General features: G+C 41.7%; 1 protein-coding gene across 45 annotated transcripts in view; it reads right to left on the bottom strand.

The window, feature by feature from the left end:
• The window catches only part of NEB (nebulin), a 220,940-nt gene that overhangs the window by 36,287 nt on the left and 159,849 nt on the right, over window positions 1-24,804 (bottom strand). For 29 of the 45 annotated variants that reach the window (XM_086353306.1, XM_086353298.1, XM_086353272.1 and 26 more), the window contains exons 121-141: window positions 24,626-24,733; window positions 22,946-23,053; window positions 21,518-21,625; window positions 20,865-20,969; window positions 20,659-20,763; window positions 19,928-20,026; window positions 19,491-19,601; window positions 15,176-15,280; window positions 14,403-14,507; window positions 14,042-14,146; window positions 11,822-11,926; window positions 11,565-11,669; window positions 10,835-10,939; window positions 9,758-9,862; window positions 7,688-7,792; window positions 6,192-6,296; window positions 5,707-5,814; window positions 2,959-3,063; window positions 1,340-1,444; window positions 811-915; window positions 69-173 (exon numbers count right to left, since the gene is read on the bottom strand). In XM_086353306.1, coding sequence (XP_086209432.1) covers window positions 69-173; window positions 811-915; window positions 1,340-1,444; window positions 2,959-3,063; window positions 5,707-5,814; window positions 6,192-6,296; window positions 7,688-7,792; window positions 9,758-9,862; window positions 10,835-10,939; window positions 11,565-11,669; window positions 11,822-11,926; window positions 14,042-14,146; window positions 14,403-14,507; window positions 15,176-15,280; window positions 19,491-19,601; window positions 19,928-20,026; window positions 20,659-20,763; window positions 20,865-20,969; window positions 21,518-21,625; window positions 22,946-23,053; window positions 24,626-24,733 — 2,217 coding nt within the window. Of the gene's footprint in view, window positions 1-68; window positions 174-810; window positions 916-1,339; window positions 1,445-2,958; window positions 3,064-5,706; window positions 5,815-6,191; window positions 6,297-7,687; window positions 7,793-8,415; window positions 8,521-9,757; window positions 9,863-10,834; window positions 10,940-11,564; window positions 11,670-11,821; window positions 11,927-14,041; window positions 14,147-14,402; window positions 14,508-15,175; window positions 15,281-19,490; window positions 19,602-19,927; window positions 20,027-20,658; window positions 20,764-20,864; window positions 20,970-21,517; window positions 21,626-22,945; window positions 23,054-24,625; window positions 24,734-24,804 lie in introns of all 45 variants that reach the window. The other 16 variants (XM_086353252.1, XM_086353047.1, XM_086352993.1 and 13 more) reach the window with 1 other exon arrangement.

Consider the following 24,804-nt stretch of genomic DNA (forward strand, 5'->3'; position numbering starts at 1 on the left):
TGTTACAATGCCGGCCTGGGGCATCAGCCCAGGACAGAAGGCGAGCATATGGGCTGCTGGGGGGGTACCTCGGACACCAGGCTGCTGACTGTCTTTGCCAGGAGGATCTGTGGCGTGTCAGGTACGGCATGGCAGCTTCCTCTTTCCTTGACGTGTTTCTCTTTGTATTTCAGCTACAGGGGTGAGAAAAAGGCATTTCTTCAGCTCCTCTGAGTCTCCTGCATATTTTTTATCAAGCTCCTGAGTTACTAAATAGAGCTGGTAGAGTAGTGTCATTGACATAGTTAGAAACATTAAACTCAGTGTAAGATTTGATATTTAGAAATCTTGGGAAATACCAAAACAGGATTTTCTTTATCTCGTGCAAGCTGGGGCTTTAGTAACAATCAGAATGAAGGTTATGATGAATCTTTATATATGCAGCTTTAGTTCAGAGCACTTTGAAATGTCATTGGACCCTCCCCCAAGCCCTGGGAGGCATTATTAGTCCTCCTTTCCAGCTGAGGAAACAGGAAGCATAGGAAGAGTATGACCCCACGAAAATGAATATGTTCCCTTATAGAGTCCAGCCAGGCCCTCAGATCCCCAGTTCTGGCTGGGAGGGCTGGCACGTGGAGCCTCTGCATCAGGCCCGGCCACCTGACTGTTACAGCTTCCTGCTGCTGCCACCCTGCTCTGCCAAGTCACTGCTGTGGACTGGGGTCAGCAGCCCTCCGCAGTCCACAGGGTGCCCAGGGTGCCCCTGGGGACTGGCCTGCAGAAGACAGCCCTGTGTGAGGCTAGGCCTCTGGGAGGGGACCACATGCTTACATCACTTTCGATTATAGAATTCTTCAGGGCCAGGACCATGTCTTTATCATCCGTGACGGAAAGCTTGCAACCCTTGAGGTACTCTCGGTCCAGCTTGTATTCAAACTGTAACAGAACAAAGTCAGAGGAAGCTGGAAAACGGTGCCAGGCACAGGAGCAAGATGGTATCTGGTTAAATTTCTAGGGAGTCTTCTTCTTGAGGGCACTATGAGGATTTGCTGCCAGGATGGGGGCAAGGGTTTCCCGGCTGGGTCCACTGCAAGCTGGGCTCCTCCTCGCCAGCCCCAAGGCCAGGACAAAGCTTTCCTGGTCCTCCCCTGCCTCCCTCAAGAGCCATTAGTGTTTGGGCTCAGCCATGTGAGACCAAGCTGTGTGGCCAGGTCTACTTCCTGAGCTTGCCTTTCACACTTCACAACCCTCCTGTCCTTCTTGGATCTCAAATGAGCTAGGGAGTGACAGTGGTAATTATGGATAATGAGGGACGTTTCTGCCCTGGGTACGTCATGCAGTTCTGTCTCTCTTATCTCACATCGCTCTGCTGCAGGGTCGACTTAGCAGCCTGGATGAAGTCTGGGCGGTCAGGGGTCCATTTCCAGTAGGCTTTGGTGGCTTCATACTTCTTCTTGTAGTCCAGCTGTTTTTAACAAGATAGAAACAGGTCAGTTCATTAAGTGGCCTGAATTCACAACCACACACGCAGCACAGAGGGACTCAGCTTGCATTTTAACAAATCATGGTTCTTTATGCAAGAAGAGAGCCCCAATTAAAATTTCTATACAATTTATGCAACTAGTTTTGTCATCCTATGGGACCCGTTGGCCTCAAAATAGAAGCTAATAATTTTTAAAGGTTCCAGATGAAATGATTTTTCAAACTAACTCTGCCAGGGCAGTTTAATTATTTTGAGTCAAGTACTTTTAGCTTCTAACTAAATTCAGACAACTTTAAAAAAATTATTAAATACTTTTTATTTTCTGCCAGGCACTTCTCAAAGTGCTTTATAAATATTAACTCATTTAATCTTCATCACAACTTCATGAAATCAGCAGCTGAGGAACTGTCTAGAGGGCCTAAGCAAGCTGTCCAGGTGAGACAGCTAGTGAGCAGTGGAGCTGGTGTTCAAACCCAGGCAGCCTGGCTTCAGAGGGCATGTGTACTTGCTAGGCTTGCATTTGAGCTGGAGAACTGGCCACCTCAGGCTGAATCTGAGGAAGAGAATGTATGTAGTTTCATTTGAGTGCCCTTGCCCTCACGACCAGCCACGTTTCTTCACTCTTTTTGTCTCTCCTTTTTCTTGGTCAAGGCATCATTTGTGTACAATAAGATACACATGCTTTCATGTATTAATTTTGATCAAATTTTTTCCATTGTGAAAATGTTCAAGCATATGAAGAGTTGCAAAAAAAAAAAGTTGCATGAATCTTACAGAGAATATCCATATACCCAGCACCTAGATTCTACAATGTACATTTTACTGCATTTGCTTTGTCCCAAATCTATGCTGCTACTTATCTCTCGGTCCATTCTCAGGACACCTGTAAGCTCCCTGTCAGCCCCTAAAGGCATTTCAGTTTGTTTGCCCTAATAAATACAATTCTCTGTGGCACTAGTGGTCACAGCTTGGATTTTATAACCTTTCATTATATAACCACATATATTTTTAAGAAGTCAATACTTATCTAAATGCACAAAAAAGTCCCTGTGGTTGAGGCTTTAAGATGCCCCATCATACACAAAGAAGAATCGGCACAGAGAGATGTGAGCAGGAGGAAGGTCTAGGTCAAGTCCTGACAGCATCAAGCAGCTCAAGAGTTCTCTTTTTTCAGAAGAAGGAGGCTCCAGAGTTTGAGGCAGGAGAAGAACAAAAAGACTGGAGACACTTTCAAAAATGTAGCCTTCATTTCAGAATTAAACTTCCATTTCTCAGTCTCCTGACACAGCGGCTGAGTGGGTACAATATCCATGGGCCACCCTTGTTTTTTCCCACCTTTCCCTGGTGAGAACCATTTAGAGGTCAGCGTTATCACTCATGCTCCAGGGCCCAGCCCTTGATCTGGAGTCACTAGAACACAACTGCCTGAAGTGATGCCCAAAGAGGCCATGTGTCCTGCAGAAGCTGATGAACCCCTGTTAGGTTTGGGGACTTACATTGGTGTTGACTTTGTAGGCATCCTTGGCTGCTTTGATATGAACAGCATCTGGCTCAATGGTACAGTTGGACTTAGTTCTCTGGTAAACTTCTTTGTATTTCAGCTGCAGGAGGAAACACAGGTGAATTTTTTAAAGCAGCCCACAAGTGTCTTAAAAAAAAAATTAAAACTGTAACTATAGTACACAACACTTCTTAAGACTGAATACATCTGTTGTGAAGAAATGATGCAGCCATCGCATCTAGTAGACGTGCACTTATCCTGTCTCAGATCTTAGCGTCTGCCCCTCAGGACACACTGCATCTGTTCACTGAGTTACCATAGAATTTATGTCCTCTGAGCTTGTGCTGAAAAGAACAGCCGGATAGCAGTCTATGTGTTTTCCCTTCCCCAAATCAGAAACTCCAGAGTTTAGAACATCTTAAAAACCATTGATGGAAGACAAGACTTCCCCCAGTGGCTCACCCGAATGGGATCAGGCTTGTCCTCCTTCCACACCCCTGTAAGTTGTAGCTGTTATCATGTTATGTTGTAATTATTTATCTATTCTTTCTATTGAGCTGAATCCTTTGCGGGCAAAGTTGTGCATCATTCATTATTTCATTCCTAGCAGCAAGCACTTAACAAACAACATATGTGGTCAGTCACTCAGTCATGTCTGACTCCTTGCAATCTCATGGACTGTAGCCTGCCAGGCTCCTCTGTCTATGGAATCTGCTAGGCAAAAATACTGGAGTGGGCTGCCATTTCCTCCTCCAAGGGATCCTCCTGACCTAGGGGTGTAATCTGCATCTTCTGCACGGGCAGGCAGATTCTTTACCACTAGTGCCACCTGGGAAACCCCCAAGGAACCAAATAAATATTTGATGAATCAACGTACTGATGGGTGAATGCTGTCATCACTGTTGCCATTGCTAGAGCCACCCCTAGTGAGTTTCAGTGGGAGGGGGAGAGACAGGGAAGGCTTAGCCTCTGTGAGCCCAGCTGGTCATTTTTTCACCTTGAGCCTGGAATTTCTAGCGTCACCCATTTTTGCTCCTTTTAAATTTCAGGGCCCTGGGGCCTCATCTCGGCCTTCTCACTAATTATTGCAGAAGGATCTTAGGTCTTAACATGGTTAAATCTGAAATAAAAACTGTCCAAAAGAAGCCACAGTAGCACTTACTAAATTTGCCTGATCATGTGAATCACAGTTTTCTGTACTTTTTCATAAATGTAGCAAATCAATAGCTTTAGGGTTCAGGCCTGGACATCCATATTTTTCATCAGTTCGGGTTATTGTTATAACCAGAAAGCTTAAGGAAATGGATGCAGAATTGCTTCATTTTTTTTTTTTTCCAGTGAGAGAGAATGGGCTGCTCCACATAAGGGATCTAACTTATAGATGTTTATGAATACCCGATGCTCATGTTTGAAGTGCCAAAACTTATTTTATACGAAAAATATAATAAATAATTTTCAATGATTTATACATTTCTGCCTTCATAAACAGTGCACGGATATATTTAACATTTTTCTAGGCAACTCAGAGTCAATAGTGTGAACCCATTTGTTTATCTACCAAAGAACTCCTGAGCACCAGCCTCAGTCAAGGCTTTGGGGTAGGGATTCCACAGTTGCTTTTAGTATTCTTTATGATGCCCATAAAGCCATGGAGTTCTTTAAAATATTAATCTATTTGTTACCCAAAATGCAAGGAGATCAAACCAGTCAATCCTAAAGGAAATCAACCCTGAATTTTCATTGGAAGGACTGATGCTAAAGCTGAAGCTCCAATACTTTGGCCACCTGATATGAAGAGCTGACTCACTGGAAAAGACCCCGATGCTGGGAGATTGATGGCAGGAGGAAAAGGGGGGGACAGAGGATGACATAGTTGGACGGCATCACCAACTCACTGGACATGAATTTGGGCAAACTCCATGAGACAGTGAAGCATAGGGAAGCCTGGCATGCTGCAGTCCAGCAAAGAATTGGACACAACTCAGTGACTGAACAACCACCACCAAAATGATGAGTTTTCCACCACAGAATCTAGCTATGTATATCAAAACATATGGATACAATTTCTACTCAGAGTATTAAGATTTAATGGCTACCTTGTTCCTCTTAGCTGAGATGAAGCTTATAGAGGATTTATTAATAGAGTTTATGGCCCACTGCATTTTTCAAATGGTCTCAACAATATCCTCCTCCGCTACATGCTTTTCTGCAATGTGACCTTCCCATTTGTTCACCCAGAGGAGGCCTATGTCTCTTCACCCCTTGAATCTAGGTGTGCATACTGTGCCCAGCAACATAATGCAACAGTGACTCTGTGTCAGTTCTAGAAGTAGCCCTTAATGGGTCTGGGTCTTCTACCCCAGCCTCTTAGGACACGTCCACCACGCTGTGAGACAACCAAACCACAAAGGCCACGTATAGAGGTTCCTGTCTGTACCTGAGTGCCCTGAGTAGCTGAGTGCCCAGCCAAGCCGTGATCAGGCGCCAGCGCTGGGAGCAAACAATTCGTGGTTGTTGCAGCTCTCCTGGGCTGCAGCTGTCTGCTAGCACACGTAATAGAGCATTGACTCAGCTATGCCCAGTCTGCTCACAGAATGCTGAGCCAAAAAGGATGACTGCTGTCTCAAACTGCTACAATTTAGATTGATTGTTACACAGGTATAGATAATTGGTCCTGGGTTTGTTAAATCACACTAGAAAGAGGCCAAGGTGAGAGGGGCTGCAAAGCCACCCCAGTACTTACATCACTGACTTCATCTTTGACCTTCCGGACATGCAGCAACATGGGCGTGTCGTGAATTGTGGTGTAGCCTCTGGGTTTCGCTTTGTTGTATTCCAACTTATACAGTATCTGAAAGAGATGTCAAGGCAGAAAGAGCCAACTTTATGCATCTCAATTTATCTTGGAATATATGTGAAAATATAAAGGGAACATGGTTGCTATTGTCATTGAGTATATACAAAGGAGAGAGAGTCCCATAAACTCATCAGGTTTTCATGCTTTCTGCAAACGCTCCCGTGCCTCTACAATGTGGTGTCTGCTAATTTGGCTGGGATGATTCTTTACTCTAAAAGAAGAGTCCTGAGCAGAGTAGGACATTCAGTGTCCCTACCTCCCTCCCACTAAATGGCAGTAGAATCTTCCAAACAGATAACCATCTAAAATGCCCTTCCACATTTGCAAATACCCCCAAGGTCAAGAAACCACTCAGAGCTCCCTGTACTTACATCACTGATTTGTTTGTTGACTTTTGTAGTACGTAGGTGTTCTGGAGTATCCACGATTGAGGTAAACTTGTCCTTTGTTTTTTCATAATTCTTTCTGTACTTGATCTAAATTGTAGAGGAGAAGAACAAGTTAACTTGAAGTAGGAGAGGGCCTTCAGGGACTCTAGCTTTCCTTTTGAGACAGTCCCATGGAAAACAACAGGATTATTATATAAGCCATAGATATGGGGAATGATGCCATGCTTTCATATTAAATCTTTTTGATAGCAATTGGGTAATAGAGTGAGAAAATAACAATAAGAATAAAATGATAGTTTCCAGATATTTTATCCATGTGGAAACTGAGCCCCAGAGAGGTTAAGAATATACGCTAAGGGCATGTGTAGAGTGAAATCTCAGAGCCAGGCCTAGACCCATACTCTCTGGACTCTGACAAGTAATGATTCACTCACAGTAAGCTGCATGAAATATGTATTTTCTTAAGCTATATTTTCATATCAAAGATGTAACATGAAAAAAATGAATACAAACAGTTCAAAGCAATTATTTTAAAAGACATTCACTTTTGAAACTTTCAAGTCATGATTTTTTTTTTCATGCACATAAGCAGTTTCAAGCAGACACAAAGAACGTAGCAAAATTCCATGCACAACTATCCGATGATCATATCAAGATGAAGAGAAAAGTTCAGGCCAATAGTATGTCTCCATAGGAAGGCATCCTCATTTCATGTGTGGGTCTGATGTCATACTAAAGTGATAAAACAAGTTGCTAATACAAAAGATTGATTAAAAACTTTTTTGGGGTGTGGAAACAATGGCATTTTATTAACATTGTATCTGGTAGTTAGGCAATGACCACTGTTTTTTGCAACTTCAAATTTACCTTTCAACATATGATGGAAATGTGGTGGAGTGTGCTTCAGATGACCTTGTAGGAAGGCAAGGTGATCAGTAGTATTGTTAACATATGTGCGTGAGGACAGATGTGCTGAAATAACCTAACGAATACAGCAACACAAGAAGGGCTATGAATATGTCCAATATTCAAAGAGCTGCACCATCATCCTCATCTCTCCAAAATGGTACAGAGTAGTCATCAGAGAGCAATGTACACACTGGATGAAAATTTTACATACTCAGACCTTTTAAATACTGTCAAATTTAACTAAGATCCTTATCTCTAATAAATCTATTTCTTTGGGGCAAACAGGGAAAAACAAACTAACGTCATACCAATTTGGAAAACTTTGGCAGTTTGAAAAACCCTGTCTTACTAGGAGTTCCAAAGGTGTTGGAAGACGCAGAGATGCTGGCCGGCCGCTGCGGCACGGCACTCAGCCACACCCAGAGGTAATTGGCAGGGAGTGAACGTTTATGCAGCTTTGTCGTGTGAAACCAGCTTGGGCAGGGGCAGGGGCAGGGAACCAGGGAAAGCTTAGAGATGAATGCCCCCAAGGCTTCTCAGTCTCTTCTTCTCATCTCATCAGACATTACCTGGCTCCACATGTATGTGTTGTAGAGGGCAGTCAACATATCTGGACGCAGGATTTCATTGCATCCTTGTTTCAGAAGCATCTTGGCACTAGATTTATATTTTCTCTGTTCATGCAAAAAGCAGTGAAGCACAAAAGAGACTTATGAAGACAGAAAAGAAGACAGCTCTATATCCCGATCACCTCTGAGTGAAGAGATGTAGGCATACACACTTTGTGTTCTCACGTGTATGTGTGGGTGAAGACACCAAATGCATTATAATGCCAAGCAGGCTGACTGTGAATTTGCAGCTGGCCACCATAGCCTTTGTGAATGGGCAATAACAGAGCTAGACCCACCAAAATTGCCTCAGAAAAGATGATATCATTGGAGTAGAAAAATACAGTAAGGGGTTCTGTCCTCTTGCCATTAATTTGTTTGTTTCTGCATTTGCACCTTAATTTGCACTTTGGACCTGCAGTTGACACACAGGCCCTCCAGAAGGATGAAGGGTGGAAGGACCCAGCTGTGCATCGCCTCTTCACCACAGCACACGTGAGGACACAGAGCATAGACTGGCACACTCAAAGAGCTCGTGGGCTCTTTGGGTGGCTAGACAGATACTCTGGAACAGAACATCCCAATATCATAGGCAGAACCTATGACATCCTTGCAGCAGACGGGACGACATCTCATGAGAAACTGGAGCGCAGTCCTGCTTGGCCATCCGGGCGGCCCCATCACAGTACCTGACTGATCTGGTCGCCTGCGATCTTAGCCAGCAGATGTCTAGGCTCATCGACTACCAGGTGGTATTTATCTTTCCGCTGCTCATAATCAGCTCTGTATTTTTTCTGCTCAAACATCATATCAAATTATAGCAAGAGTACAATTTCAAGGCTGTATAGAAATGTCCCAAGATAAACACTTCAGAGAGCCAGAAACATGTCCTTTCTAGAGGTAGGCTCCCAAAGCATCCAGGGTAATGAAAACAGGAAGGCAGAGAGAGTTAAACAAAGGAAGATCACCTGGAGAAGGCTGGGGCTTGGGCTAGATCAATTATGACACCCAAGTGGAAGCACCTCGTGCCTAAAATGTCCCATCTTTATATATGATGTCATTAGCAATGTTGGTTTTATGACATCCTATATTGTATTTATAAGGCACTGACAAGCTATAGGCTTACTACTAAATGCTGGTAAAACCAAAAGCATATTCATGGACACATTCTAATGCTAGTTAATTTATCTTATTATAAAAGAGACCTGGAAATACTTCATGAGTTAGAAAAATAGAAACAAAATATATCAAGACTGTCTTCCTAAGAAGTTACTGACAGTAATTCTTCAGAGTCATCCCACCTGGAAATCTACTGCAAATAAAGCAAATTTAAAAAACAAAAAATGAAACACATTGAAATAAATATACCATTGGCTATATTTTCATTTTTTAGATTCATTTTACTAATTTTCTAATGTTTTTGAATTTATGTAAATCTGTAGAAAATACAAAGACAGGAAATTAAATGTAAAACCATCCAAACATGTTAATTCATAGCTTGCTTATTTCATCATTTTAAGCTAAATTTAACTTAAACTATTGCAAAGCCAGTTCCACAAAAAACTGGGTAGAAGACAGAGGAATATCTTGAATGCAAATGGACACTTCTGTGCAATGTGTGAGTAACTATGGCAATATATTTGAATGTGTGAATCACAACTACACGATTACGGCTGCCATTTCTGGGCCTTGGTAAGGGATACTAAATTAACTTTGAACTTATGGGTCTCCCAACTCTATACAGAATCCTGCTGAAGGGAGTTCAGCTGAGAAGCACCCAAAGGGCTGTGCTGCCCCATGCCAGTGTCGGCAGAGGCCACGCTGGCTGTGGGCCCTCACTCCACTCTGCACAGGCCCTTCATTTGTTCTTATTCCTGCTTTTGGCAGAGCCCATAAAACAGGGATATCATAAGTGTCTTCCCAAAGACTCAAAGGCTTTCCTGTCCATTTTATGTGTTGAGTTTTAATCAAATGTCACTTATAGAGTACTAAGGTAAGTTAATAGGTTAAACTGGATCAGGTCATACGTACCTCATTCATCAGTTGAGTTGCAAACTTGAAATGCCTATTGATTGGACAATCAGCAACATACTTGAAATTTGACTTTGTCCTTTCAAATACCTCTTTATACTTATACTAGATAAAACAGAAACATGGTTACTTGATAGCAGGTTGTGATTATCTTAAGAGTGAGACATGTGTGATTAATTCATTCATAGAGTTAACAAGTAATTATTGAATGTACTCTATTTCCCAAAGCAATGAAGGGCATACCACCCCAATGCCTTGAAAACTAGCCCCCAAATACATACTTTCATTGAATAGACGTCAAATGGATCTATTCCCATATTGGGTAAAAATTCAAATCAGTTTCTTCTTTGTTTCAATATTTATAGTGATAATTATTTTACTTTGAAGGTATTTCCATGTGTACGTGAAGGCAGTTTTTAACCCTTTAATTAGTTTTCCAGGAATTAATCAGATAATTATAATATTTTAGAGTAAGAATATGCTAGCATCTAGACCACTACCTGTTTTTAAATAGCCCATGAACTAGACAATTTTTTTAAATAATCTTTAGGGATTGTAACAAAGAATATGTGACAGAATGAACATGGTCCACAAAATCTAAACTATTTACTCTCTGGCACCTTTCAGAGAAATTTGCTGACTTCTATTTTAGAACTCAAAGGAAACCAATCTGACTGCTTTATTTTGTAAGTAGGAAAATGAGGCCATAAAAAAGTTATTTGCTTCAAGTCACATGTTTGTGAATTAAAATAATCTCACTTTATATCTGCTGCCGTATCAAATCATCCAGAGACATATTACTAGGAAGGCAATTCTGGAAAAGCCATGAGGAGTTGTACTGAGATGGCCTTTTATCAAATTCCAAGGAATGATACAAATAAATGATTACTGTTGTCAGTGAGGTCAGTACTAAAATATTCCTGAGTAGAGTGAATAATGCAGTATGTTCCTACTTTAGGGTGTAGAAGCAAGGACAGAGATGGAAATACGAGAAGCTGTTTCCTCAGTTCTAGTGCTCTCTGGGGGCAGTGGAGTACACTGCATGGATGTGGCCATTATCCCTGAGTAAATACATACCTTGCTGTAGAGAGTCTTGTTCTTTTCAGCCAGAGTAAAGTCGGGAGTATCATAGGCATAGCAACCAATGCCTTTAAGCCAGGTCAAATCTTGTTTATATTTCACCTGGGAGAAGAACATCAAAGAGTTTTAAGAACCTACCTCCAAATAGCAGGTTAGGATCAACGAAAGTAGAACAAATAGAAGCTCTGACTGTGAGGTATATGGAATGATAAAGTACTGAAATAATTATTTAAGAGGCGTTTCCATTAATACTGATTTTTGCCCACTTTATGGTATATTGTACTGCATTTGGGAATTTTCATTTTAATACCAATTAAAGCAATTCAAATGTAACAGGCATACTTTTCTAGAGAGTATATCATTAAGCTGGCAGCTGTATTTTCATATAAAGAACTAAAACTTCTTCCTAAATGAGCATTGTTATGTGTCTTAATTGCTTCGTGAAGTAGTAGATCAAAAACAGGTTATTGTTTAGATGAAATATATCACTTCCAGACATGTAATATGATGTAACACATTTAGAAGAAAAATTAGGCTGACACATTTGAATACATTTTTCTGTCTCTCAAGTTGAAGCTCACTTATTCAGCAATGAGTGTTAGGACTTAAACATCCATACACAGGAGCTAAAAGTTAGTCAAGTTTAAATCAGTTGTTATACAGTTTTTGATTTCATAAGTCATGTGGGCATATGAATTTATGTGTAAAAATAGATTTCACAACTCACATCACTAACTGCATCAGTGACTGCCCGATGGTGGAAATGCTCAGGGCGATCAGGAATGGACCTCCAGATTCCCAGCTGGCTCATGTAGTTCTCCTTGTATTTTATCTATAAAACCACAAAGACAGTTTTAACGTCTTATCCAAAGTTAACGTAAAAAAATCTACTTGTTTTCAGAGAGTTTTAGGAAAGGGAGGATACTTTAAAAAATGATGGTGGGTTACTGAGTCCAACACAAGCAGAAATAAGTAGGGACGTACTTTGCTGACGTGGTCTGTGACTGTGCGATGGTAAACGATGTCGAGAGCATCCTTCACAGTGTGGTATTTCCCTTTGGTCTTTTGAAATGTTTCTTTATAGCGTAGCTGGAATGAGAAAAAGCACATGGATTGTGAAAAACGACCACATTATATAATTTAGCTCTTTTAACCTTGAATTCTCTTGTCTTATTTCTTATTTTTCTCTTGAATAAATTTGGGAGAGATCAAAAAGCTCTCTCACATCCTGGAAAAGGACTTTAGGAGAAAACTAATGAAACTTGCATAAAGTATGGAGTTTACTTAAAAATAGTGTATCAATATTGGCTTGTGACATATGTCCCATGGTAATGTAGGCTGTTAACAATAGGGCTCTGGGTGTAGGCTATGTGAGAACTCTGTACTATACTATTGCTATAGCTTTTCTATGAATCTACAAGTCCTTTAAAAGTTTATTTAAATGTAAAATGAGCAAACCAAAAGCTCATTTGGGAGGAGAAGGGAAAAAAAAGCATAACTTTGTTGAGCCCAAGACCTACTAATGTACATGGAAAAAGAAGAAAGATTTAGTTTTAACTCCTGTATTAAAATGTCTTCTCCATGGAGCAATCCTGAAACTTGATTTCAGAATAATCTCTATCTTTGTGATATTTCAAAAGATATAGCTCTGACTTTAGCCTAGGAATATCACAGAAGAGTCATCTCATTTGCACTAAATGAATACTTCTCTCAGCACAACCTCAAACAAATCCTTTCTGGGTACTGAGCAAACACATATTGAAGGATTCCTTTGTTTTTCAGATGGGTAATCTCTTAAGATCATTTTGCTCTACTTGTGGGGATAGCCATGGTAGATAGGCTGAACTTAATGTGAGATACCACCCTTGTTACACTGGTGTAAAATGAGCTCCAGGGGCCAATTTCACTGTGTGGACATCTCTGAGAAGTGGTGATGCAGAGTAAGTTTGGTTCAAATTAATATTCAACAGTAACCTTGAAGTGATAAAGATGGTGATGTCACAAGGAGACAAAAAATATCCAAGCAAATTGATTTTGATGTTAGCATATGATTTTCTTTGGTGGCTCAGACAGTGAAAATCTGCCCACAATGAGGGAGATCTAGGGTTGGATCCCTGGGTCAGGAAGATCCCTTGGAGAAGGGAAAGGCTACCCACTCCAGTATTCTTGCCTGGAGAATTCCCTGGACAGAGAAGACTGGCAGGCTGCAGTCCATGGTGTCACAAAGAGTTGGACACAACTGAGTGACCAACACTTTCACACTTTATAATTTTCTCAGCTTATATATTAAACAAACTGACGTGGCCTTTTTCCAACTAGCAGACTCCTTTTAGCTGCAAACGAAAATTTATGACAAAATTATAGAACTGAGATATTGTTCCAATTCGCTGTACCTTTTCACATTTCAGTTTAGGGATCACTGTAACTAGCTAAGATGCCTTGAAATCCTAGAGTTATGTTGCTAAGTTGAGGGTGATGGGGTTGTTACCTGTTACCTGAACAGGTGCAATGAATTCACAGTTGGATTCTGGGACACAAAACTGGTAAGGACCAGCCATCTACCCGGGGTTGATTTATTTCATATCTTCATTAACAGAAAATCTCATTACCATTGAAAGGCACTCTTATCCTTGATCATATGGCATGGGAGATTAAAATCTGTCCCTCCTAATTCTAACTAATGTATCATTCACATGAGTTAGCAATCAAGAGAGGAACAAATATTTTCTGAATGTCAACTAAGAGACTAGTACTGTTTTAAAAATGTGTACCGTTATCCTGAAATTTAGTCTAATTTAATTATCACAATTCTTATCCTTATTCCAAATACAAGAAAAGAGTCTCAGAAAAAATAGGTAAATTATATAGAGTCGTACACCAGGCAAATCACAGCATCTGGATTTTAAACTGTGTTTGGCTGGCTCCCAGGGCAGCATTTTATGGATAAGTAACAACTAGTCATTAAGTATCCCTAGGAAATGCTACCAAAGAATCAGAAGGGTCATATTTTTGCTCAGAAGAGTAACGAGAAAAGCCGTAGGTTCTCAGGATCTCCCAGCATTATTCTCAGCGACTTTGCCAAATGGGTATTGTTTGTGCCCGTTTGGCTTTTGTGTTTTCATTTTTTTCCTGATCTCATGCTTCTTAGGTACCACCACCTCGGCTGCCCCCTCACAGCAGAAGGAAGAAGGGAGAGATGCATACATCACTGGCGTTCCAGTAAGCCCTCTTGGCTCTGATGAGGATTGGCGTGTCTGGAACCGGAGTGTACTTGTCCTTCATCTTTTCATACTGAATCTTGTACTTGTTCTAAGAAATGAAGATGGAAGAGAGAGAAACTTAAGCTCAGGAGTGTTCATCCTTCCCAATTCACAACCATGTCACAGATCCATCCTAGGGACACAATGGATAATGCTCGTTAAGAGAAAAGCTCTGCCTTCTGTGTCTTGATACTGCTGAGCGCAACTTCTAGAAAGGAGCTCTCTGATCAGAGGCAGCAGGTAGAGGTTTGAATGAAGGATTTGTTTTCTTTGCCCGGTGCCTCAGTGCTGAATTCCCAACTTACCTCGCTGACCATGTCCTTCACGTGTCTGGCGTGCTTCAGGGCTGTGGTCTGGTTTCCAGCGTGATGATGGGGTCTTTCTTTGGTGGCGAGTTCAACATACAGATACTAAATTATAAGAATAGGGATCAGATGTTATAGAGATAAAACACCATACTTAGTATTCAGTCCTCTTTACTCATTTCTAACCCTAAAATGGAAGGGCAGTATCTACCTGTTTTTGCCCTTTTGTTTGTTACATATGTTTCTGTTTATTTCTTTCTCTGTCTCATGTTAAGAAACACAGGTACACACTCTAGTATCTAATATTCTTATTGCTGAGTACAGTTTAAACACGTGTGATAAAATGCCAACAGAAGAATGAGAAGATCCTGATAGATTCCTCAACGTATTTTCCCCCTTTTTTGCCTGAATGCATGAAATGTGGTCTCATTTGTCTCTGGACAAAAGATAGGTTCTATGGAACGAATTTTTAAATTTTATTTTCAGCACCTGGAGTCCACGGACCACTCATCCAATAATTAAAATTGTATAGAACTTAGAAAAGATGGCATGGCATTACCTGCTCATGTGAAACCTAACCATAGTGACAACTGCCCCCAGAGAAAACAGCTTCTTGAAGTTAAAGGGCATGAGGCTTCATCAGGACCACCAAGTATGAGGGTCTGCTACTGACAGGAGTGGTCAGGAACACAGAACCACCCCTCTACACACAAACAAACACTCCCCGCGGTGCCAGCCCGGGAGGTTTCTGAATCTTCATGTACGAATGTTACCTGACTCTGAAGCTTCTGCCCTCTCTTGGCTCTTGTGAGATCAGGTGTATCAGGAACTGAAGTAAAGATTGACTTCTGCTTCCTTCCTGCTGCTCTGTACACCAGCTGGACATAAAATAGTGATAACCATCATTCTGTTTCATTGACACGTCCTGTGCCCTGCAGATGCCTTTATTGCTGACTTCAGAGACAAAGCAGGGGCTCTCCCACTGTGACAACCTCAATTTCTGTCCAATAAACCAATACTTTATTTACCCCCTCCTTTCCTTTTTCCCCTGTATCAAAATTAGAGACATTCTGCAGCCTGTTCAAGTGTCCAGCCCCCCACTGTGTTCTTGGTCCCTTCTCACCCATGCCTTCTAGGACCCTGTTCCAGCAGTTACCCCCTGCCTCTCTAAACATTCAGCCCTTCTGGTTTTCTAGCCCACTCCCTTCTTCTACAAACAGACCCAAGTTCCTCTTTTCATCAAGTCTTTTCCAACTTCTGCCAAAGGCCTTATTTCTTTCTTTCACAACCAAGCAGACTATGTGTTTTTCATTTCTCTTTTGATTAACTTCTCAAGGGAATAGTTTAGCTACCACCCAACCACTCCAAGGAAGTGAATTTCATTAAGACTACCGCAAACATTACAATTGCCAAATCCTAGAATGTTTCTCTGCAGCAACTGTAACTGCTCAGCAATTTCACTCCTGAACCCTGTTCTCTGCCTTCCATTCCCCTATTCTCCCCTAGGTGGCCTCCCATCTTTCTAGGCACTCCTCAGCTTCCTTTTATTGTTCTGCACTCCCCCAAAGTCGGCTATTAGCTGGAGTTAAGTGTTGGCTTGGCCCCTTTTATCCTATACATTCTGCTTGGATAACCTCATCTGTACCCAGGACCTCAACCATCAGTCTGAGATTGATGGCTTCCAAATTTTGTTAAATAGCTGCTTGATATCCCAGCCACATAGGCCAGAAACTTGGGGAGTCATTCTAGACCCTTTTCCCCTCATCTGCACATCAAAACAGTCATGAATTCTGGACTCCTAACTTTGTGACAGTTCTTAAATATGACCTTCTTCTCCTTTCTCACTGCCAATGCCCTAGTTCAGCCTCCTATACCACTTGTTACTATACATCCTTAAGAGCCTCTAAACCTCCTTCCCAAATCCTTTACTGGACACTTCACAGGGCTTACCCATCTTTAACAAGCCTGAGAAAAAGATTTTCTTAAAGTTCAGAACTAATTAGGTCTTAATGTTCAGACTATCATGCTCAGAAGTAATTCTTCAGTGACTTCTCATCAAGTCCAAGATCATCAATATACCAACCACAAGTCTTCATAACCTGGCCTGTCTATCCTAGGTCTCCACTATCATTTCCCAAGTCTTCCGTACTCCCCATGTGCTATCTGAAACAAGTCCCAGTTTCTAGAACTCATTATGGTCCATTTCACATACTTTCTACCTAGAATTTTCTTCCCTGTTTTATCCACCTGAAGAACTCGTACAGTCCATTCTGTCTTGATCATTCCTGTAGGATACGACTTATCCTATTGATGTCTGTTTCTTCTCAGAGATGAGCCCATGGAATGCAGAAGCTCAGTTTATCATTCTTGTATCACCTTGTATTTATTTAGCCTTTTTCTGGAGCTAGATTTTATTTATTTTAATATACATTTATTTTAATTGGAGGCTAATTACTTTACAATATTGTATTGGTTTTGCCATACATTGACATGAATCTTCCATGGGTGTACATGTGTTCTCCATCCTGAACCCCCCTCGCCCTTCCCTCCCTATCCCATCCCTCTGGATCATCCCAGTATCACCTTGTATTTAGATAAAAGATCTGAAAAATAATAGCCCACTAGTAAATATTGAGGCTATTTAGTATTATTTAATATAATAAGGCAAACTAGAAAGTCTAAATGGAGAATAAATCCTAATTTATCCTAATCGTGGATAAAAATGCTGGTTGAACAGATAAAATGTAGGAAATAAATAATATATATACACATATGTATGTTCATATCCATTTCCTTACATCTAAATTATATATAAGTACAAGTTGAAACAAAATTTAGTTCATTTGCTTGGGGCTGTTTTTGGTGTTACTACTGAAAGAAAGGAGATAAACAAAATAGAAATTTACTCTTTCTCCCAGGCTAAATTTTTGAATAAATCAAATCCACAAAATCATGGAATTTTATGGCTAACAGAAAGCCCAAATCATCATCTAGTCTAATTCTCTAGCTCAGGAAATCGGGGTGTAAAGTGAATTAGAGAAGGTCACATGACACAATGGAAGTAAGTGTGGAACTAAGACTCACCTCCATGACATTCCTATAATTCTCTTTGAAGTATATTTTCCCTGCACTCAGGTATGCATTGTTTGGTATGCATTGTTTATGCTCCTTTGGACAACATCTCTGCTTCCCAGTACTACAAATAAATACGTGTCAAAAAGTTGCACAATTTAAAGACAACTCCAAAATCAGTAAGTTTAACTTTGGGTCATCAACTTTTTACTAAGCCAGTGTTTCCAAAACTTTCCTGATCTTTAAAAACCCCAAAGTCCTTGGGGAGGAAGGAGAGGGTGAGATGAATGGAGAGAGTAGCATGGAAACATATACGCTACCATCTGTAAAACAGATAGCCAATGGAAATTTGCTGTATGACACAGGGAACTCAAACCAGGGCTCTGTAACAACCTAGAGGGGTGGGATGGGGTGGGAGTTGGGAGGGAGGTTCAAGAGGGAGGGGACGTATGTACACCTGTGGCTAATTCATGTTGATGTATGGCAGAAACAAAACCAATATTGTAAAGCCATATCCTTCAATTAAAAAAGAACCCCCCAAAGCCCTTATTAAGCACAATTTGCAGGCTCTACCCCAGACCTGAATCCAAGGAAGTAGCTCGAATTGGTATTTTTTCAAGCCAGGTCATTCTACAGTGAGACAAGTGTGAGAGAAATTGCACTACTAAAAAAATGCCTATTTTTCTTCCTCAGTGTTGTTGCATAATATGCACAAAATCACACTAGGAATTGGGAAGAAGAGAAATTAAAGTTTTAGATAATTCTGAACCCAGACAGCTAAGAGAAGTAAAGGTATTTCAAAGATACCAATAAGCACTTTAAGTTCCCAAACAACTTAATTATTTGGTGGCTGGAGGAGAGATGTAATACTTTAAAGCAGTGGTTTCCAGTGCTGGCTGAATATTAGAACCATCTATGGAGCAGCTAAAAGCACACAGATATCCAGACTGAGAATCAGAGTCTAGCGTGGGGCTTGGGATTGGAGTGCACTCAAGGGCAGTTTTAAAACATTTCAGAGATGATTCTGATACTTAGCCAGAGTGGAGAGGTCCCTTTACAGAGGGGGGAAACCCCACCTGCATTCCTATCCGAGGGCTGCAGTGGTTGAAACAACAGAGGGAAGCACTCAGGAAAGCAAACGTGCCCAGGGCAGCGTTTGTGACAGCTGAAGGGTGACTTGTCCTCCGCCCTGGCTCACTCCACGTGTAGGAGGCTGCAACTCCTCTCCCCCAAAGACAATAGTGGTTTTCCAGGGCTCCTCTAAGTCTAAGAACATCAGTCATTCCTAATCAGCACACATCAGAGTTACTGAGAAAGGAGAGCTAATGAAGTGACCTGACACCTGGATGGAGTCTGATGAATAAGGCCACAAGACAAACTGGGCTGAATGAGAACGGTCCACTGACCACTGATGGAAATGTTTGTGGGATGTCCTTACCTCTAGGGAGCACCTTTTATTCCCTGGCAAACATGGACATCTGTTATGACCAAAGCATTATAGGATACACATGGAAATAAGATGTGGGGGGGCAATCTTCAACGGATCAACATAGGTGAAAGGGTCACATCTGTGCACAGCTAACTGCAATCAATCAGGAGCCTTAGTGCAAGGCGGGGCAGATGAAAATGAAACGGAGTCTTTTGGACCTTGAGAGGGCAGCGGAGCAGAGAGCCATTGATAGCAGTGCCATGATTAGAGTCCTGACAGCAGGGATTAATGACAGAGAAAGTTTAGAAATAAATTCAGTTTGGAGACTACAACAATGGTGTAAGATAGGACTCTCTAATCTACAAATTCATACAAATGTTCAGCTATAGGTAGGGCAAGTATCAACAGCCTCATCTTATTAAAAAGGGACAAAATAAGTAAACTGAGGCAAAGTGAGGTCAACCAACTTGTTTACACAGGGTGGCTACACTCTGTAATTAAAGGCAGAAGGAGATTTGGGCCTAGTACAATTACCTGAAAAAAGATCACTAGAGGAATGAGGCCCGTATGGTGACAGATGTACTTACCTCGCTGAGATGTGTCTTCAGCTCCTGCACTTTCCTGTATTCCGGAGTGTCGAGCACCACCTTGTACTTGTCTCGCATCTTCCTTGCCTTATCGGTGTACAGGTAGTGAGACTTAAGAAGGGGAATGCGAGTCGATTAATCACTTGAGGATTGCATGTCGTGGTCACGCATCATCTTTCAAATGGTGGGCACGTGCAAGCCGTGCTGACCCTCTCTATCCTGGGTGTCTTCCCAGGCAGGACCAAGAACAATTCGTCATTTTACTAAGTTCACTACCTTTTACAGAGGCATACATCATCTTAAGTGAGTCATGACTTGCTCAGTGGGTTGAGGGCAAATTTCCCCTTAACAGAAGCTATAGACAAAGATTCTTGCTGCCCAGCCTGTGAAGCTGTGCGGGCAGCGCTGTGGGCTGGGGCGGGGTGGGGGGCACTCACCCAGAGCTTCCGCAGGTGCCGGGAGCGGACCATGTCTGGAGTGTCGTACAGGAAGCAGCCCATCCCCCTCAGGACCTGCAAGTCCTCTTTGTATTTAATCTGTGTCACAAACATAGAAATACAGCTGGTTGTGAGCAAATTCAAAACAAGAGCAATTAAGACAGAGTAGTGATACTTTTATACTGAAGGACCTTCAACTTGGTTCAGCACATCCACCCCATCCTCTGAGTTTGCCTGAACTCAAGTAAATTACAGGGTTTTAAAATTTAAATTGTTAACCCTGACCTGAAAAGAGGACATGGCTATTATTTTATTATTATATGGATGAAAAATGCCATAGATTAAATGGAGTGGTCTTTTATGAGAAGGAAACATTCAAGGAGAAAAAAAAAATGACAACAGGAAGTGGTGAAAGGGGGTGGGAGTAGTGGTAAGCAAGAGAAAGATACTAAATGTGACTAGGACGGAGGCCACTTGGAATGAGGTGCTAGTAATGATTTGGTGTTGGATGTAGAACGGTGGTCAGCGATTCTTGTATCTCCCAAGTGGTCCTCTTACTACCTGGAGAAGTGTGGGGTCCTGCTTCCACACAATTTTACCTCCAAGTTGTATACTCAGTTGACAAGTACTCAATGCAAAAGGCTGCTCAACGACTGGTTGGCTTCCATGTGGAGAGAGCAAGCCTGCTTCTTATTAAGAGTCCCCCAGAAAGACCCTTATGAGATACTTACATCGCTGGTGATGTCGCCCACGTAGCGGCAGTGAAGCACCTGGGGTGTGTACGGCAGCGAGATCATGTGGCCTTGCATCTTGAAGAAGTCTGATTTGTAAATCAACTACAGGGGGAAAATGCCCATAAACACATAAATTAGAGACCAGTGGTTGACCTTCGTCCTTGGGTTCCATGGCCTCCCCTCTCTCCTAAGAAAATACCCACCTCGCTGACAGCCTCTTGAGTCTTCTTGACTTGGCGGATTTCAGGCGTGTCGGGAGTGGTGTGGATCTTGTCTTTCAGTTTGTGGTATAGTTGTCGATACAGTCTCTGCATTGGGGAGAAAACCATTCCAGGTGTTTAGTGCAGGATGATGAGAGCATCTGTACATTAATCAAATATTTCACATATTTAAACAGCCATGAAAGGCAAGATTAAGGTACAGAAAGTGATTGAAATTAGAAAAACATAGAAAGTGATAGTTATTTTACTTGGGTGAAAAATGTGAAGCACAGGCTTCCACTTTCTATCAGATGGCTGGAAAGTAGGGTTAGATATTCAAACCAATAGTTCACATAGAAAACTATTCAGGCTCATGAATCAGACTAATATGCAATCTTATTAAAGATTTTTAATACAAATGTCAAAGGAAGGAATTATTTACATCATAATATATGGATGGGTGGGTCTCAACAAAGGTATTACTAAATATATAAAAATATTGCCATAGGATACCAGTATCAAAATGATGACAGAAAGGATCCCCTTAGTCCTTGCAGATAAATTAAAGTTTGTAGTTGAAATACAACTAATTCTTAATGCATTGCAAACAAAGCCATGGTCCTTGAAACTCCTCACAGAATTAATAGTCACAGTACCTCGCTGGTAATGTTGTTGACCCTCCGGACGTTGACAAATGGGACATCATTGGGTCCAAGTGTGTACCCATATGCCTTCATGTGTTCATAAACTTCTTTGTACTTAAACTGCAAAAGCAAAGTGAGAATGAGCTCTCTGATGGATGAGCAGAGAGTAAGCATCACACTTGGCAAACGGAAGAGGGTTGTCACTTTCATTTGAAAACTACTCTCTAAGCATTAAGTATGGAAAAAAATCATTGACAAAACTTCTCTAATAATCTAAGTCTTGAAAATTATTTTGTTGGTTAATAAAGCCAGATCCAGAAAGGAATACAATTCATGGTTGCCTAGATTAAATCTGTTTGTAAGTCGGTAGGCAAAACACAACAAAAAACCTGTATTTTTAGTCCCAATATGGCTAGGAAATTAAGAATATGCAAAGCAGAAATGAGAGACTGATTTTAAGACTGATGGATGAACAACTTCATAAACTGTTTAAAACAATGGTGTTAGATAATTAAATCTGTGACTTTGCTTTGGAAACCATATTACTGGGCCACTGGCTGTGGGACTTCACTGGTCAGTAGGTTCAATTTCCAGGGCTCTGGAGGGCAATATGGGAGGAAGATCTCATTTTTGAGCTGATGGCTGGTTTGTGGGTATGGCCTGAGGGCCAGAGTCACCAGAATAGACAATGCCTCTCCAGGTCTGCTCATTACATCCCAGCCTGACACTAGTGGAAAAATTTGCTATTAGAGCTAATGCCTGGGAAAGCTGCAGGTAATGAGAACCTAAGTACCCCTCCGAGCTTTCTAGGAAATGGGCACAGAAGGTCAGCCATGAGAGTCTTTCTTTCCAAAGGAACACACGGTGAAGTGGTATTTTTTTGTAATAAGATATTGCAGAAAGCAGACTATACTATCGCCACACAGCAGTAGCGCACATATGAAAGAGCATTTCCAGTAGCTGATTTGAGATAGTTCAGAATGTTTCTGTGTTAAGGCCAACAGAATTAGAAGCATTCTGGCAGCCATGATCCCTGAGCCAAGGTAACTGAGTCATGCAGATAGAACCCCATGAAAGTTGTTTACTAACCCATCATGCTAACCAGGCACTGCTGAACTGCAGGAGCAACACGCCTGGAAAATACAACATCTCCCCTTCCCTGCTACCATCATTTTTCAAAAAACTATTTTAATTCCATCCTTTTTTTGGCCTCACTGCATGACATGAAAGATCCTAGTTTCCCCACCAGGGAATAAATCCGTGTCCCTCTCAGTGAAAGTGACCAGTCCTAACCATTGAACCGCCAGGGAATTTGCTCCCATCATTGTATCATGCTGAAACCTCAGGGTGTGATTAAGGGGATGAAAATAGGCTATTAATAAATATTAGTATCCTCCTTCCTACTTCAAGCCCCATCTCAACGAGGAGAAGACCACTCACATAGCTGCTCATGTATCGGGTGTCCTTGGTGTGTTTGAAGTGAGGGGTGTCGACCGGAAGCCTGTATCCAGTGGGCAGGGCATGCAGGCCAGCTTTTCGGTACAGATTCTGCCAGGATGAAGAAGAGCAAGTTAAATGACAACTATCAAATGATGGATCTAAGTTAAACAAATCATTTCCAGCTTGTGTTAGGTTTTCAATCTACTTACACTCACTGAATTGATTTCAAGAAGGAATTAAGTAAATTCTAAGAGTCAAGCAATGAATTAAATTCAGTTCAATTGCTCAGTCGTGTCTGACTCTTTGCAAGCCCATGAACTGCAGCATGCCAGGCCTCTCTGTCCATCACCAACTCCCAGAGTCCACCCAAACCCATGTCCATTGAGTCAGTGATGCCATCCAACCATCTCATCCTCTGACGTCCCCTTCTCCTCCTGCCCTCAATCTTTCCCAGCATCAGGGTCTTTTCCAATGAGTCAGCTCTTCACATCAGGTGGCCAAAGTACTGGAGTTTCAGCTTCAACATCAGTCCTTCCAATGAACACCCAGGACTGATCTCCTTTAGGATGGACTTATTGATCTCCTTGCAGTCCAAGGAACTCTCAAGAGTCTTCTCCAACACCACAGTTCAAAAGCACCAATTCTTTGGCATTCAGCTTTCTTTATAGTCCAACTCTCATATCCATACATATTAAATTACTCAACATATATATTTTTTTAAAGAGCAATGAGTGAAGAGGCTTAAAGAAAATACCTCTGTTTCTAAACATATGCCTGGTTCACAGAATAGCATCCAGCAATAATTTGGGAAAAGTAAACAGGCAGCCAGTGCCACCTCTGTGGTTAACCCTATGGTTAGCTGATGTTCAAGCCATCACCAATCCTGAGATAGTAGTAATTATAAGACACATCTTTGGGAGCCCTCAGAGCCCCATAAACACAATGTCTTGATGTTAGGCTGTTGGGTCGGGAGGCTCATATTCCATGCACGAGGAGGAAAGGAGTTTCTATCTGTGATTTGAAATAGTCTCTCTCTCAGGGGAGGTATAGGAAATAAGACTAGTACTTAAAATATTAAAAACCAAATTACTTTTAACATTCAATACAGGAGAGAGGCATTAACCTTGAGACCAATGTAACACTGAGAAAGTGAAAGTGTTATTCGCTAAGCTGCGTCCGACTCTTTTGTGACTCCATGGACTGTAGTCCGCCAGGCTCCTCTGTTCGTGGGATTCTCCAGGCAAGAATACTGGAGTGGGTTGCCATTCCCTTCTCCAGGGGATCTTCCTGACTACCAGATGAGTGGAATCTAGCTTCTTTCTCTTCTGAATCCTAACAGTAAACTTTAGCTTTATTTCTTATTGTACACAGTCTTTGATGCCTATATGCCTTGTCTTTGTCCTCTTGTCCTGGACTGTAAGCTTTTTGAGAGCAGAGATAGTTGATTGATCCTCTTCTATGTATGCACTGTTCCAAAAATGCCCACTGCTTGCTCCCAGCCAAGAGGGCAGACAGGTGATACACTGTTTTTCTGTTTTGTTTTGTTTAGCTCATGTGACTGGAACAGTCTTTATGATTTACAAGGTCAGGCTGAGGATGCCCAGGGGAGGCCACTTCTACAGAGGCCTGGCCCTCATCCCGGGTTTCTGCCGGGCAGTCTGCCCAGCTCTCACTGCTCACCTCACTCTGGAGCTTGTATGCATGAAGGGCCCGATCCAGATCCACGGTTTTTGTGGTCGGAGCCACTCTGCCTCTGATGCTGTGCACGTAGTCATAGTGGTAGACAGCCTGGACGCAGAGAGAAGCAGAGTGAGTGGACTGCACTGTGGCCGCAGGGGTAAAAGAAACTAAGTAAATGC

The sequence above is a fragment of the Bos grunniens genome, chromosome 2, assembly GCF_055505025.1.
Source record: "Bos grunniens cultivar Pamir isolate PY7600 chromosome 2, Bosgru_T2T1.0, whole genome shotgun sequence".
Taxonomy (NCBI): Eukaryota; Metazoa; Chordata; class Mammalia; order Artiodactyla; family Bovidae; genus Bos; species Bos grunniens.